The 16,979-nt window shown below is 45.3% G+C and overlaps 1 protein-coding gene across 1 annotated transcript in view; it reads right to left on the bottom strand.

Annotated features, from left to right (window-relative positions):
• The window catches only part of svila (supervillin a), a gene marked incomplete at its 5' end in the record, with an annotated part of 64,703 nt that overhangs the window by 12,060 nt on the left and 35,664 nt on the right, over window positions 1-16,979 (bottom strand). Inside the window, 13 exons of the mRNA XM_084152271.1 lie at window positions 444-580; window positions 1,899-2,054; window positions 4,300-4,472; window positions 4,583-4,766; window positions 5,015-5,101; window positions 6,127-6,222; window positions 6,598-6,772; window positions 7,791-7,913; window positions 8,500-8,583; window positions 9,316-9,363; window positions 11,412-11,544; window positions 14,814-15,042; window positions 15,992-16,568. Of these exons, the coding sequence (XP_084008397.1) occupies window positions 444-580; window positions 1,899-2,054; window positions 4,300-4,472; window positions 4,583-4,766; window positions 5,015-5,101; window positions 6,127-6,222; window positions 6,598-6,772; window positions 7,791-7,913; window positions 8,500-8,583; window positions 9,316-9,363; window positions 11,412-11,544; window positions 14,814-15,042; window positions 15,992-16,568 (2,202 nt within the window). The remainder of the gene's footprint in view (window positions 1-443; window positions 581-1,898; window positions 2,055-4,299; window positions 4,473-4,582; window positions 4,767-5,014; window positions 5,102-6,126; window positions 6,223-6,597; window positions 6,773-7,790; window positions 7,914-8,499; window positions 8,584-9,315; window positions 9,364-11,411; window positions 11,545-14,813; window positions 15,043-15,991; window positions 16,569-16,979) is intronic.

The raw sequence follows: 16,979 nt of genomic DNA, 5'->3' as shown, positions 1-16,979 counted from the left end.
GAGATGGGTGAAGAGTCTGAATTATTTATTTTTAATAGAATTTCAGAATGAGGTCAGTGTTCTTCCTGGCTGGCCAGGGTCTGTTTGACACAATAGCTCTAGGTCTGTGTTTATGTGTCAGTTAGAGGCTTCCTGTTACAATAGATGTTCTCCCCTCACACATAGACCACTTCCTGTGTTGCTACGCCAACGCTACTTCCTCCTAAAGCCAGGTTTACTTCCTTTACGTGACGTGAAGCAGCACACACCTAATAATAAGACCTTTAAACCCCACTGACAGACAGGGTTACACGCGTTCATTTGAGCTTACCTACACAACACTAACACTGTGTGGACAGTACTGCTTACAATTACATGTAACCTATGACAATGTGAGTGTATTTGATGCGTTTGTGATAGGTATGTATAGCTGCTGAACACAGCAACAAAATCACCAGACTTACCTTGGCCTTCTCGATAACGTTGGCGAACTCTCCGGTCCAGACAAAGCAGTGATGAGGAGTGATGAGCAGAAAGCAATCCCCGCTGTTCAGAGAGGACGCTCTGGGCTCCACTAGTCTGGTCTGGACGTGCCGTCGGCCTGGTTAATATAACAGATGGACACGGATCGATATGGTATATTAGTGGTTGTTTTGATCTTGAATGGCAGTTAAGAATAAATCACTTTATGCATGAAGACCACGTCCAAAATTGTTTATTGGATTTGGGCTGGATTAGAGGTGGGGGGGGTGGGGGGGGGTTTGCCCAGGGTAGAGAGAGGTGACCTGGGTAACATGATTAAGCACCAGAGCTGCATGGAAGTGGTGTGGAGGCCTAAAGGAACCAAAATAACCACAACAAACTGTCTATTTTAAAAATATCCCCTAGAAAGGAAAGGACACCCTGGAAGAGCATCCGTCGTGGCTTTGTGTAAAAACGCCAATTAGGCTATTTTTCTCTGTGGACCTCGGCAGCTCTAGGAAATGGGTTACTGCTGTGACAGATACGGCTGACCCCTATGCAATAAGCAGCAAATAGGCACAACGTACACAACAGTTTCTTCCTTCCCTAGACTAAAAGACTGCCAGAACAAAACAATGAGCTAATTTAGACGATTAGCGTGCAGCAGTCAGACAATGGAAGCTTTCCAAATGGCACCCAATTCCCTACATAATGGACTACTTTTAACCAGGGCCCATAGGGCTCTGGTGAAAAGTAGTGCACAATATAGGAAATAGGATGCCATTTGGGATGCCCACAACGTTTTGCTGCTTACTGTTCTGGATGGTTAGCATGCTCGATTTTTTTGTGTGTTTTTTTATTTATTTTTTTGTCATTTAGCAGACGCTCTTATCCAGAGCGACTTACAGTTAGTGCATACATAATTTTTCATACTGGCCCCCCGTGGGAATCGAACCCACAACCCTGGCGTTGCAAACGCCATGCTCTACCAACTGAGCTACATCCCTGCCGGGCATTCCCTCCCCTACCCTGGACGACGCTGGGCCAATTGTGCGCCGCCCCATGGGTCTCCCGGTCGCGGCCGGCAACGACAGAGCCTGGATTCGAACCAGGATCTCTAGTGGCACAGCTAGCACTGCGATGCAGTGCCTTAGACCACTGCGCCACACTCGATTCATGGAAGACAGTCTTATCTAGGCCGAGGACTGATTCTGCGTCCCAAATGGCACCCTATTTCCTACATAGTGCACTAGTCAAAAGTAGTGCACTACATTGTGAATAGGGAGCCATTTGAGACACAGCATGAGATATTTTTATCCTCAATGTGACAGGACGGTGCAAGAACACACTGCCTTCCTTCTTTGTGAAGACAAAGCATCTTATCTCTTATCATGACTGATCCCAGAGTTGACCTTTAGTGAGCCGAGAGGTCATCAGAGGTCATCTGTCTGTCTCACCTTTGACCTGCATGAGCATGAGTTTCTTGTAGGGCACGGCGCTGTTGTTGGACATCTGTTCGGAGATGTTGACGCTCCGCAGGTTAACGCTGCTGAAATTCTCTTTACTGGCCAGCCCAGCCAGAGCCACCTCTGAGAATCCACTGTTCTTATTCACTGGAACACAGAGATGGACCCATAGGTTAGAGGAGTTATACACAGTAGACATACACTGAACAGCTCTTTCCATGACAAAGCCTGACCAGGTGAATCCAAGTGAAAGCTATGATCCTTTATTGATGTCACCGGTTAAATCCACTTCAATCAGTGTAGATGAAGGGGAAGAGACAGGTTAAATAATGATTTCTAAGCCTTGAGACAATTGAGACATGTATGTGTGCCATTCAGAGGGTGAACGGGCAAAACAAAATATTGAAGTGGCTTTGAACGGGTATGGTAGTAGGTGCCAGGCGCACCGGTTTGAGTGTCAACAACTGCAACGCTGCTGGGTTTTACCACGCTCAACAGTTTCCCCTGTGTATCAAGAATGGTCCACCACCCAAAGGACATACAGCCAACTGGTCCAGGCACTTGTCATCTCCCGTCTGGACTACTGCAACTCGCTGTTGGCTGGGCTCCCTGCCTGTGCCATTAAACCCCTACAACTCATCCAGAATGCCGCAGCCCGTCTGGTGTTCAACCTTCCCAAGTTCTCTCATGTCACCCCCCTCCTCCGCACACTCCACTGGCTTCCAGTTGAAGCTCGCATCCGCTACAAGACCATGGTGCTTGCCTATGGAGCAGTGAGGGGAACGGCACCTCTGTACCTTCAGGCTCTGATCAGTCCCTACACCCAAACGAGGACATTGCGTTCATCCACCTCTGGCCTGCTGGCTCCCCTTCCTCTGCGGAAGCATAGCTCCCGCTCAGCCCAGTCAAAACTGTTCGCTGCTCTGGCACCCCAATGGTGGAACAAGCTCCCTCACGACGCCAGGACAGCGGAGTCACTCACCACCTTCCGGAGACATTTGAAACCCCACCTCTTTAAGGAATACCTGGGATAGTATAAAGTATTCCTTCTAACCCCCCCCCCCCCCCCCAAATTGTAAAGTGGTTATCCCACTGGCTATAGGGTGAACGCACCAATTTGTGAGTCGCTCTGGCTAAGAGCGTCTGCTAAATGACGTTAATGTGCCCTTGAGCAAGGCACTTAACCCTAATTGCTCCTGTAAGTCGCTCTGGTTAAGAGCGTCTGCTAAATGACTAAAATGTAAAAATGTAAAATGTAACTGTGGGAAGCATTGGAGTCAACATGGGCCAGCATCCCTGAGGAATGCTTCAGACTCCTTGTAGAGCCCATGCCCCGACGAATTGAGGATGTTCTGAGGTCAAAAGTGGGTGCAACTCAATATTAGGAAGGTGTTCCTAATGTTTTGTACACAGTGTATAACACACACACACACACACAGAGCCACCTCTGAGAAACCAGCATTCTTATTCACTGGAACACAGAGACAGAGTAGGAGATCTATAGATGCACCATACACAGTAGACTCATTACAAACATGCTGTAGATTACACACAGAGATCGATACTGTACACATACCATACAGTTGAAGACTATATACATACTAAAATGTAATGAGATTAAAGGCAACAAGATACTCTCGAGCCTGAAATACAAGAGTGTTCCTAATGTTATTAGAACAAACCCCAGAACCTTTCAGGGCCCCCGGTCTCATTGAGTGTTTTTATTACACTCCTAAGAGAGACGAGGAAGTTGTGAGTAACGCGCCTTTCAGTTTGTAGATTTAGTTAAGTTTTTATCCCTGATACAGCCCGCTGCACATTACCCAACTCACAATGGTAGAAAAACAACAGTGAACTTTTGAGGATTGCTTTGCACAATACCAGGAAACTGAGGCAAAGCTGCGTACCAAATGTCTATGGGCCCTGGTCAAAAGTAGTGCACTACGTAGGGAATAGGGTGCCATTTGGGACGCAGGCAATGCGTTTAAATGTAGGTCCCTTTCACAGCTTTGCCGTCTGCTATCCCAGGATTCATTGTTTTGAACCTATTTATAGAACATAACTACAAGGCCTGATTTGAGTCAGTTCAGTTACTGTAGTTTAGGGAGGAGTTTTGTATATAACATTGAAAGTGTGCTCTGGAGAGTTGGCTGTCATGGGACGTACAGGAGAACACTTTCCCATAGTGCTGTTGTGATAATCTGAGTGTCAGTCACACATTCTGTAGAACAGCCTCCTATAGCACTACAAAGTACACAAACCACCTCTGCATTTACAACTGAAATGCCAGGCTTCTTTTTCTCATCTTCATAGACAGCTGAACCTCTCTAACCATGCTCTCAATCCAGAACCACCAGCATGAACTAGGCTAAGGGTTGTGGTGTTAACTCACTCTTCTCTTCCTTCATCCGCTTGCTCTCCAGCAGGCCGATGTTGAGTCTCTGCTCAGTGTACTCGTGTCTGATGTCGTCTCTGGCCGCCAGCATCTTCAGAGGGTTCCTGGACGACTGGACGTTGCGCACCGGACGCACGGACCGCTTGTGCTGCACCATGGCTGAGATCAGCCTAGGGAGGGGAAAGGTGAGCGGTCAGCAGTCAACAGGAAGCAGGTGCTGGGATTTTACATTGTTGACTCACCCCTGACCTCTGCACCGTGAGTGCGTGTGTGAGCTTACTTGGGCATCTGTGTACCACCGAAGATGTCGTCAAAGTCATCGTTGATGTCCACCATACTGTTCATGTTCAGGGGAATCTCGGCCACGTGGCTGTAGAACTTATCGAACATCTCATCATCCAAGTTCATGACCTCTTTGACCGTCTTCTCCGTCACCATGATGGTAGACTCCTGCAGGCCGCCCACTGACAGGGACAACATGGAAGACGGGTTATCTAAGGCCTCAAAAGAGACACAGTCGGTCCCAATTCGCTCCTCTCCCCCTTGGCCCTAACTCTTTAATGTTTGCAGATCTGAAGGGTCTGAACAGGTATCAGCAGTGTAGAGGTGGAGCTTCCACACTACAGATCTGCAAACATCACAGGGTTAGGGTCAAGGGGGAGGGGAGCACATTGGGACTGACAGAGACAGTATACAAGAACAAGACACTGACCTTTACTGTTCAACCTGCCCAGGAAAGACTCCAGCTTATCCAACTTCCTGTCGGACTCGAGGTTCATGTCCGGTTTTGCCTCAATCTCTGCAAAGCAACATAATAGTACAGGAGTTACTCTCTGAATGGAGAGACAGACATCTACACTTAGTCAGCATCCCATATGGCACCCTATTCCCTATATAGTGCACTACTTTTGACCAGAGCATGCATTTAAATTAATTTTGAAGAGATGCATCCATAGAAAATGTCAATCACATGCACCAGTCAACCTCGAATAGTGTGTGTTGATTGCAATGAAGATGACATTTAATGCTCTCATGCATAAATGCTTTTCAGTTAGTGAGGACAACCAAACACTACCCCAGGGTTTACATTCTATTAGACATTGGTTGCCAGATAGAATTACAATGATCACAGTCACACCAATAATTACTGTCACTATAGTGATTACACGTGCTGTTTAGAAGATATACAACGCATACAACAAAAGCAGCACAACAGCAAAATAATATTTCCTCCATTTCTCATAAAATGAAAACAAAGACTTCTGATTATAACCAACTGTCAACATCAGAAAAACAATTATGTTCTGTAGGTTAGTCCTAAGTTCCTTGGTAAATATAGAAGTTTTGCAGTGATGAGAAAGTTGAGTTGAGTGCTAATGACTTTTCAATAACACGGATGGAATAAACAAGACTTCTAGGGATTTATTTCATGGTGTTTACATCGGGTCAGCATGTGGTCTAATGACAGTTAAGGACACAACCCAGTCCCATTCGTCTACCCAACATAACATAACCCAGTCCCAACCTTTAACCCCAAACAACAAGGTGACTCAGACCATCCATGTCATGATTAGGGCCTAGTAAATGAATAAGGCCTCTCACGACGGAGAAAGAGAGACATGGCAGAGAAGAGAGAGAGTTTCTTGCCGAATTAAGATTTTTCCCCTTCTCACTGAAATGTGAACTCGTTCAATCCCCCTCAAGGGTTTAAAAGCTTTGGACTGGTGAAATAAACATGGTAAGCAATCTATCTACACCAATCCAATGCTTTTAAATCAATCAGGGCAAGTGAACAAGTGCACCCAGCCAAATTGAGCTACTGACCTTCCAGAGGCTTGGAGATGGCAGGAGTGGTGTTCTTGGGTTTGGAGAGCAGAGACATGACAGGGCTGTTGATGAGAGCTGAAGGAGAAGCCAGACCTGAAACAGATACAGACAATATAATTGGATGTTCCACAACATGAAACAACAGACGAGACTTGAAGTAAGTGAGGGCATGACTGGGGACAGGAAATACGTCTGTCTGTCTGACGAGTACCGAACCTAATGTAGGTCATACTGCTAATTGGATAATAGGAGGCCCATTATATAATTTTCTGACCAAGTATTTTGACATATATACCGGATAGATGCAGTGAAATGTGTTTTACAACTGCCTGAGTGAAATACACACTGTGACTTCACAAACCCTAGCTCTGTGGATGTGTATTGGGTGTGTGCGCGCGTGATCGTATGCGTGTGTATACACGCATGTGTTTTTGCGTGTGTACCATAAAGCATTAGATGACCACTGACCTTTCTTGACCATGCGTGCGGCCACGGTGAACTGCGTGGAGTCGTTGGCAGCCCCGAGGCCCTTGGACTTCCAGGCCTCCTCTCGGGCCACGATCAGCTGCTTCCTCTCCTGGATAGACATCTCTATACGCCGGCTCTGGGTCTGCGTAGTCTCCTCTGCTCCTGCCATCCTCTGCTAGGACAACACACACACACACACACACGAGGTTAGGGGGACGCGGGGTGTATTCAGTGATGTGAAACATTGGCCGTGTCCCAAATGGCTCCCTATTTATTGTGCACTACTTTTGATGGACCCTGGTCTAAAGTAGTGCACTATATAAGGAGGGTGCCATTCAGTGAGGTGAAATGTTCAGAACTTTGAAGATAGTACTACACCACAACCCCACAGAGATTTCTAACTAATAATCTCCATTGACTAAATGTAGCACACCACTGAACAACATCAAAACAACCACCTTGGCTCAGAAAGTGGCCGGCATACTCACAGACCTTCACAAAAACAAAACGCCTCATCTCTACTCTAGCATATCCACAGACTACCCTTTAGAAAAACGCCTTCACAACCATATGAATGGACTGGTTTGACAGAGAGAAGTGAAGTGAGAGAATGTAGATCGAGTGGATGGGAGTGGATGGCATGAATGCACAACACTAATTTACAGTTCATCTATTGTAGGATAACCAAATCTCAACAGAAGCAGAACATGGGAGTTGGAAGACGTCATGATCGTCACAACACAAAGCATCACAGGCATGTCGAGCACACACACACACACACACACTTTCACCTGTTATAATTATGTTTTTCAACCGCACAAATACTAACATCCACAAAAAGTTAATTTACATAAGTATACACACACATACATCCTCAAACAGGGGTCCCCTAGAAACAAATATTCTGCAGCCAACATCCAAGTTCAGTATATGTCCATACACTAGACCTACTGTATGTGTGACTGTGCACAGTAGCCCTTTGCGTATGTCCGCAGGTCTATCTGTGAGTGTGTGTGTGCGCGTCACAAATGGCACCCTATTCCCTACATAGTACACTACTTTTGACCAGGGCCCCTCACTCTGGTCAAAAGTGGTGCACTATGTAGGGAATAGGGTTGCCATTTGGGACGCAACCTGTGACTGTTGACTATTGGAGTGTGGGACTTGATTACTGGAGTGGGTGAATGTGTCACCTTCCGTCTCCAGGGGTGCCTCTCATCCCTAGCCATAGAGGGACTGGTCACTGTGGACGTGGGGGGGTTGAAGATGCTGGACGTGGGGGGGCTGAAGATGCTGGACGTGGGGGGGCTGGTAGCCTTCACATGACCGGGAAGATGGGTGATGGGGGGAGGAAAGGAAGAACGGAGGAAGGAAAGAAGAGGGGGTGAAATGAGAGGAAAGAGTGGAGGACAGAGAGGAGAGGATGAAGCCTAAAAGAGAGAGCTAGCCAGAAGCCTAGCCAAAAGGTGTGACATTTCATCTCGCCATCACCATAAAGCGTCAAAGCGATGTAGCATCAACATCATTACAAAGCCTCCAGACGCATGGCTAGCACTCTAGGAGTAAGAACAACTCGAGAGTCCTAGAACTGCAGGGTAACGGATTTAACACGAGAGTTCGAGCAGAAAACAGGCTTAGGCATTTTTGGGGAGAGTACACAGTGGATATAGTGAATTTGCCTTCATAAGGTAGATGAGCTTACCATGGAAAGATACTGTATACCCAAGCCTACAGATGCATCATGATCTTTGTTACAGATACATGGGAATAAGCGCGTTATTACTAAATAACACTAACTGCATAAAGCATAGAGGCTTTAACAGCTTAGCCCAGCAGGCAACTAGGTTGGCTGTGCAAGCAGGCTACAGCATGCAGGCCATCACACTGGATGCATGGTCTCACCTGGCTGTACTGATCGACACACTGACTTAGATCATCGTCAGGGAGATCAGGAGGAGGAGAGAAAGCAGTGGAAAAGACAGGCTCCTATTGAGGGCCACGGAAGACAGACAAACAGGTCAAACAGACAGACCCACAGAAAGGAGATAATCAATGACAGAGGGGAATAAAACAGTAGATGGAAAAACAGTGATACCTCCAACCTTATGTTTTACAGATCTGTACTTTGACAGTGATTTGTAAATGGGGATTGCTGTCATAGCCTGCGCGCACACCTTCATCCAACACATTCAATGTCACGCAGTTTATACGTCTGGGTTAAACGGCTGTATGGACAGGGAATACGAGCTGGTGAATTGGTTTCAGCATCACATTTAACATTTTAGTCATTTAGCAGACGCTCTTATCCAGAGCGACTTACAGTTAGTGAGTGCACCCCATGAAATCACCACTTCACACACGATGAGACAGCCTTGAGACTTGAAGCTACAGCATGACATCTGATGAGCAGCAGGACTGAATTAGAGCAGGTAACTCACACCACGTCAACACACCATCACCATGGTAATAAATAAAAAAAAACTGATAGGGTAACTTTCCCAAAATTCCCAGGTCTTCAAGGAATCCCAGTTGGAAGATTCCTGGAATCAGGTGGGAATAAGCAGGAAATCCAGGAATCCTCCAATCGGATTTCTGTAAAAACTGGGAACTTTGAGAAGTTACCGGAATGTTGCAATCCTTCACCCATAAAGCACTACTAGTAGTGTGTATAACACCCCAGGGTGTGTGTTAGGTTCCCCACTAACACACTGGTCTTACCCAGAGCTGATCAGACACAGCCAACTCATCGATCATCATCCCTTCCTCCTAAAGAAACACAGCAGGGAGAAAAAGGACAAGTGTTCTTGTCTATAGACTAGGTTGTCATCCGCATGGCTGACCCAAAACATCAACCACTCTCTCCCTCACCCTCTAAACCTTCATTGATATTTGGAATTTGAAATGCAAACTATATTCTAGCAGGTGTCATTCAAACAAAGTTTTTAGGATCAACCATTTTTTCACTTTCAGTCCCTGCTTTTGTAGCTTTACTCTTAGAATTTTAAGCAGTGACTCGGTGTAGTTCAAACTCTTAATAACCATGGACAATGACATCGTAGATTCTAATCTCATAAAGGGGTTGTTTTTCCTAATCTATCTAATTCCTACTGTGTTGTAGGCTACAGTACATCTCCTTTGATCTCAGAAAAGTGGTCTTGATTGAAAAAAAAAGAATTGAAAAAAGAGGAAACAAAAACATCCATCCTTCCTCTTGATTTCCTTTGAAGCCCTAAGCCTGGCCTGTTTTAGTTGATTCATTACTCGTTTCACTTTTATGATTTGATCTTAACTTTATACATTTAGTTTCTTCAGTGTTCTTAGTTTAATCTACAGATGTAAAATATCAGGGTCTGTATTCATAAAGCCTCTTGGAGTAAGAGTGTCGATCTAGGGTCAGATCCTACATCAACACTTCTACTTTGAGATGCTTTATGAATATGGACACAGTCCTTAAAAGCCTCCTTTTGGTTTCATATATGTATCCTTTAAGGGCATAATGATTTGACAAGAGCAGTGTGCATTTTTTCTGGCCTAGTTTCATCGCATGTGGAAAACCAGGAAATATTTTAATTCAGTTATAGTCAATAAAAACTTGTGTATGTAAAAAAATGGACAAAGCTGAAAAAACAAGGATTGGGGAGTCAAAACATGAAGGAAAGGGGATAGGTGAGGTTGTGAATAGTCCTAAAAAGAGAGGTATGTGGAAAATCATCAACCCCAGCCTTTAAAAACACTTACACAATATAACAAAACTACAGTGCGCATGCAGCGATTGAAATAAAGTTTATTTTAGATGAAAAAAGACATGCAAACATAAGGAAAGACAAATAGACAGAATAGGATAAGTTATATAGAACATGTATTGGTTATAGTAGGCTAAAGACAAGATACACATGCAGGTTTGAAAGAAAACAGTAGACAAATTAAGTTTCAAATAATAGAATTCGACTCATAGCCTCATGTTTGCCAAATAAATGTGCAAAACCAGAAACCACGTCTGTCATGTCATTTCCTGATATTGCGCAGGAAGTTCTCTTGGACAGAATACCTGATTTAGGGAAACTATGCCAACCTTACATATATAATCTGGTCTTCTAAGTATTACATTTACTTGGAAACAACCATACAATGTCTTCAGAATACACACATTGTGAGCTAGCAACTTAGACAACGTAGGTTAACACAATACGGTAATACGGTATCAATACAGTACTACATATACTATACCTTTCCAAAATGCATCTAAGTAATCAGCAATGACTATCATATTTGAGTGTAAATGCAGTTTAAGATATGCAAAGCAGTTCTGGTACAATGAATTGCCTCAAGAAGCTTATAAGCATCATAAGTAGCTTTATAAGTGAATCCGAAATGAGAGACTATAAAGAAAGGACAGACACACAATAGATGACAACCCCTCTGTTTAGAGATACCCACAGCTGTGTCTTAATAGCCATTTACAACCAGTTCATATTCAACCAATCATTTCACTTTATTTATGTTCACTGATACAAGTGAAAGGTGTCTTAAAGGAGATAAGGGGATGAAGCACCAACCTCTGCACATAGGATTCATTAATTTAGGCAAGCGTTCTTACAATTTTCCCTTTCGGATTCACTTGATTAGAAAAGAGGGCAGCAAATTATGGGGTGTGATTTCCCCAAAATGATGCCTGAAATACAGCTTGTTTGACTGTTTTTATTGTATCAGCCAAAAACCTAAGCATGTGTTTATGTAGAGTCTATAGTAGGGGTATAGTTGTATGACTGGATGTGTGAATAAAGGACAGTATATACAGTAGTGAGTCAGGTTACCTTCTTCTTGAAGCTCTGCTCCACCTCCCATAGCTGAGCGTGGCATTCTGACACGGCCACCTTCACCACGTCCTGCTTCTTATTAATCCTGTTCCGCCAGTCCTCCTCGCCACTCTTCTTCAATAGGGCCAGCCTGAGAGCGAGAGAGTGCGAGAGAGAGAGCGAGCGAGAGAGCACGATAGATGTCAGTCTTGGTTCTGCCCGGGGGCCATGGTTGTACAACACACAAAATACACGTTATACAGCATGTAGTGGATTCTTTGACCCAGCTGTCCAGTAAAGGTCAATTGGATCAATGACAACAAGCTGTGTGAGAGCTGATTGAACTCTACCTCATGGAGAGATGGATATTTATTATGTATTATTATTATTATTATTTTATGAAAGATGATAGTTCTAGTCAGCCATAGATGCCCCTATGGTCTCTGCTTAGTCATACACTTAGAACACAGAACACAGAACATCTCCTTAGCCTAGACCAAGCCAGTCACTCTATAAACTAGGTCCATTATTTAGAATTTAGGAGCCAATCAGAGAGCGTGGATGCGCCAACTCCATGTTTGGGCCCATAAAGCTCTGGTAAAATTGTGTGCAGTCACAGAGTGGAACTGAGGCTAACCAGAGCAGGCTAGAGCAGGTCACACTGCAGGCACACTGTCAGCCTCAGTCAGGGATCTGGACTATAGCTAAAACACACTGATGGTGACACCTAAAGCACAGTTTGACTAAACAACACTTACAACTGTCAGTCATGCTGAAACAAGAGTTGCGAGTCCGCTGCCAATGTTTGATTTAGCTTCACTTCAAATCTCTACCAGAGGAAGAGCTGAAGTATACTGAAGATGATGTTCTCATTATGGCCATCAAAATAGTAGAATGTACCATTGGCAATGGCTAGCATGTACCTGAATGGAGGAATTAAACAGACTTCAGAGGTAGAAATACTGTTTCAGCTAAATCAATCAAGCAACAAAACAGGCACATACTGTAAATTCGAAATATACTAAATTGGTACAGACAAGACAGATACAGTATATATTTTACTGTAAATTGAGTCACAGATAAATCCAGATCATAGTCACAGTGAGTACGTTTACATGCACAGTAATAATTAGATATTAAACTGATTATGACAGTAGGCAGATTACGCAATAGTCATGTAAACACCTTACTCTGTTTATCTTAATCGGTGTAAGGTCAAAATCGAAGTAAGCCTACGCTGATTAAAACACCTGGTTTTCTGAGTACTCTCTCAAATTACTAGGACATATAAAGACCTTAAATCGGAGTTCCAGCAGTGTATTTGATCTGTGCTAGCACCAGCCCAGCGAGCCTCCCTCTTTAGCGCGAATGAAGGGAGTTCGGAAACAACTGAATGTATGCGTCTTAGAAGTAGTTTTACATACAAACTTTATATGTCCGAACTCAGAATCAAATATGCTTCCCAAAAATAATATGTTTACTGTAATGGAATGTTTATTTTGGATTGACGATTTTCTGCATTTATCAGAGTGCCATCAGGTAGCCTGATTTCAGATGTGTCCATGTAAACAGGATTATTAGGGAAATCTTTCTTCTTGCAAAGCATGTAAATGTTTTAATCAAATTACTATATTAAAATCAGACTATCCACAATAAATCGTATTATTGTGTGCATGTAACCGTACTCATTGTCAGTCCCTCAGAGACTAAGACTGAAGAACACTTTATCTCCAGCTTCAGACTATATGTAACCTCGAGGGTAGAGAACGCTTTCTAGGAGACTCCGGTAAAAATGTGTACACTATAAAGGGGACGCATTCCTAGTAGGAGACAGGGCATAGTGGTCCTAAAGCCTGGGGTACTGGTGTCCTCTGCTCCTTTCACAAACACTGCTCTGTGTCCCCCATGAGTGTACGTCCTGTTTTGGGGGACGGGTCAGAGAATGACGACTGTAGAAATGGATGGTGGCACAGAGAGACATCTGCAGCTGTAGCTGAGAAGAAGTGCCGACAAAGCAAGTCGCTGGGCACACACAGAGACCTTGTTAAGGCAAGAGGTTCCACAACCCGCTAAATAATTTGTGACGTGATGTGACACCAATGATAGATCCTTCATGCGTTTCATGGATGACTCAAGTGGACGCACACTCAACTTTGCAGATAGTTCTGAATGGACGAGTTTTGGAGTTCGTTGGAACCACGTTATTCCATTATGTCATCAATCAATTTAAAATCCAATCATAGCCTGGTGGGTTAATAACTGCAGCCACTCAATGGCCAGCTTGTTGACATGGGCAAACTGACAAACAAGCTTATGTAATTATTTGATTGGATGTGTGAAACCACTGGTCTGTAATACTTTTGTATTGGAAACATTCCAATTCCCTAAATTAGATTTAAATTCATATATCCACAGTTGTTCCTCAATTGCTCCAGAGCATGGCAAAACACTGACTACAATTGACAGCTACAGTAGTTCATAAAGAGACTAGCCATCTAGATACACTTTGCAAATGCTTTTCTGAAAAACTGCAGTTAATGGAAATGCCTCATATTGCATAGAGATAAACCTAGTTCTAGAGATGACAGTACATTTCATGGAGACCGAATCTTGTTGATGAGGATAAGAGATGACAGTAGTGCTAAATTCTAATCCAATTCAAACTCAATTTCTGCTGGCACTAATAATATCACTCCATAGAGGTGGCTAGCTACTGTGGCTATAGCAGGTTCATTTGCAGCAGCAGCAACAGGACACAACCTCATTTTCTCCCTCTCAGAGACAAGAGGAATGGGGTTAGTTAGAGCATCTTTCTTTCTCTCTCCCTCTTTCTCTCGCTCTCTTTCGTCGACCTTCATTGCCGTCTTCCTCCTGGGGTGCTCCGCACCAACCAACCAGCCAACCTAACACCCAAAATAAATTCCTTGAACTCACATCAAATGAACCCAACGCTCCCTCTCCCTCGCTTTCCTTCCATCTTCTTTGTAACCTACATTCCACAATGAGAGTCAAGGTGAGTCTCTCATCCTCTCTCCATAACATACTAATATAACATTAAAACAAACAGTCTTATAATTTTGACCACCTCAGATCAAAAGCCGATACAAGTCGACAAGCGTAAACATACTGACCGAGTCAGTGTCAATATCCAACATGAGTCAACAATTCAAAAAATGCATGTGGCTGTTGCTGTCCTCTGACAGAAACACAGCATTCACAAAAACGACAGCCCGTTCAGACAATGATTCAGAGAACGAAGACAAAATGTCATATGCGCTCACACACACGCGTATACAAAGAATGACCAAAGTTGCCTTCCCAATAAGAATGACCCAAACAAGCTGTACAGAGACGACAACTGCCTAGAGGCTTTGCTTGATCAACCCAGGGTTTCTTTGATGAGAGAGAAGAGGGACTCACCTGTCTTTGATGGACATCTGTCTAGCTGACATGGCTTCTGAGAGCTCCATGTCCTCCTGCTCCGACTGGACCAGGCTGAGTGTGTGTCCCAGATCACTGCTGTGGTCCGTGTGTGTGCCCACTCCGCCCAGCTCCTGAGGCAGCAGTGTGTGTGGAGCGAGAGATGCACTCCTTAGCAGCCCTGCTGCTACTGCTGCACTCGGCGATGACACACTGGGCTCCGGCAGCTCTGCTCACACACACACACACACACACACACACACAAAGGCGTTAGGTGAGCTCCTAGCACAATCATGTTCACGTGAACGCACACACATACCAAACCCAAACTCACTTATCGAGAAGCTCGAAACAGCTGATGAGAAGCGGCCACTAACAGTGTTAAAAGCCTCTGCCTAGTTCCTTCTCTAGTTGTGTGAACAGTAACAGAGAACCTCCCTCTACAGAAGCCACAACGTAACACAGTCCACTAATCACACGTGTTCCTCCATCTCTTTAGCTAGTTCTCCCTCTGTGGCCCCCTGGACACTACTAGCCCTCCTCTCCCAGTCTCTCTCTATGCCTCTCCGCCTGCCTATCTGCGTCTAGCAACTTATCTCTCTGTGTATCAGGCCACTGGCCGCTCTGGATACTACAGCCCTTCTCTCTCTCCCTCAGTCTGTCTGTGTTGACATATTTCTTCTGACTGGTCCGTGCCCTAGCACGCTGGGGGACAAGTAAAACGCTGATACAGACTGATGAGACAAATAGGGCGGCGCTAGCTAGCGTCTACCCACAGTCAAATAAGGGAAAGCTCGAAGGGAAACCACAGCCAGTGTGTGTGAACATAATTCACAGACAACAGGAAATGTTATTTTTTTTTTATGAGAGATAAAGCCAACGGATATGTGAAACGTGGTAGTATTGGCTGTGTTGATGTTGTCATTTGAGTAGTGTACATGGATTTACTATACAACAGGAGCCATAGAAGTGGGTGCACCAAGACAGACATTTTATTGAGCTAACGTGATCTGTCGGATGATCGGAATGGGAAATGAATTCATAAGACTCTTTCTCTCCCCCTCACACCAAGCGATTATCACTCATATGAGGGAGAGCGAGAGAGAATTTATACAAATTTGAAGTGCGACATCCCTCCTTCATACGGTCAGGCTTGTTCCCCTGGAGGCTTATCTTACCAGTGCTGATGACCTTTGACCTGTGTCTGTCTGTGTCCTGGAGTTCTTGTGATAACTGTCTTAGATAGCCCCTCTGCTCCTGGTGCGGTCTCTGGTCCTGGCTCTCTGATCGCATCAACGAGTGCTGGAGCTCCACACCCTCACCTCTCCTGGCTACACGCTGCACCTCCTCCCACTCTGTCCCCCCAGAACAGGCCGGAGGCTGGGGCAGGGGGGCCTGTCGGACAACTCCCTCTGGAGAGGGCAGCTTCCTCTTCCCTCCTCCCAGACCGCTCTCCTCTCCTTGGGGGAGGACTGTGGTCGTGTCAGCCTGGTGGCTCTGGAGATCCAGAGAGGCCTGGTGGTGGGGACCGGGCACAGACTTCCAGACTGCACTGGAGGGTTCTGTGATCTGGGTGGGAGGACTGGTGTGCCGGGGGATGGACCTCTCGTAGTACCCAGGGTTGGGTGCAGCGAGAGCGGCCTCGGCGGGGCTTCCCCCGGCCAGGTGGATGTCCCCTGCGTGGTCTGTGGAGACCGTGGCCCCAGGTCTGAGCGCTGACGAGGAGAGCTGGTCGAACCTGGCCCCGGCTTGGATCTGTGTGGAGAGAGAGCGAGAGAGAGTGCACGAGAGAGCGAGGACAAAGAGAGGCAGGGAGAAAGAGAAAAAAACAAGGTCAGCTGGAGAGGACAGAAGTTCCCTCAGCAGAGGCGCTCGTCCGCCCGGTAACAGAGGCAGCAGGGCTACCAGACAGACAATGGAACTCTAGATAATCATGCTGAGTAATCACAGTGACTCATTGCACTTCCTGCCCGTGTGGTTCAAAAGAACTGCAGTCTAGCTAGCCAATCACAGCCCACATCACAAAGCCATGCCCGACCAGTCATGGCAACCCACCCCACCCCCCTGACAACCACAAAGCACAGCGAGTCCAGGGTCATATTCACTGGGCACCAAACAGAAGCTGACCGAAACGGGGAGGGACCTAAGAACCATTTGTTTTCGGTT

Source organism: Coregonus lavaretus (genome assembly GCF_964263955.1).
Source record: "Coregonus lavaretus genome assembly, chromosome: 34".
NCBI lineage: Eukaryota > Metazoa > Chordata > Actinopteri > Salmoniformes > Salmonidae > Coregonus > Coregonus lavaretus.
Note: the sequence above shows the minus strand (reverse complement) of the source record. Positions and strands in the feature narration are given on the sequence as shown.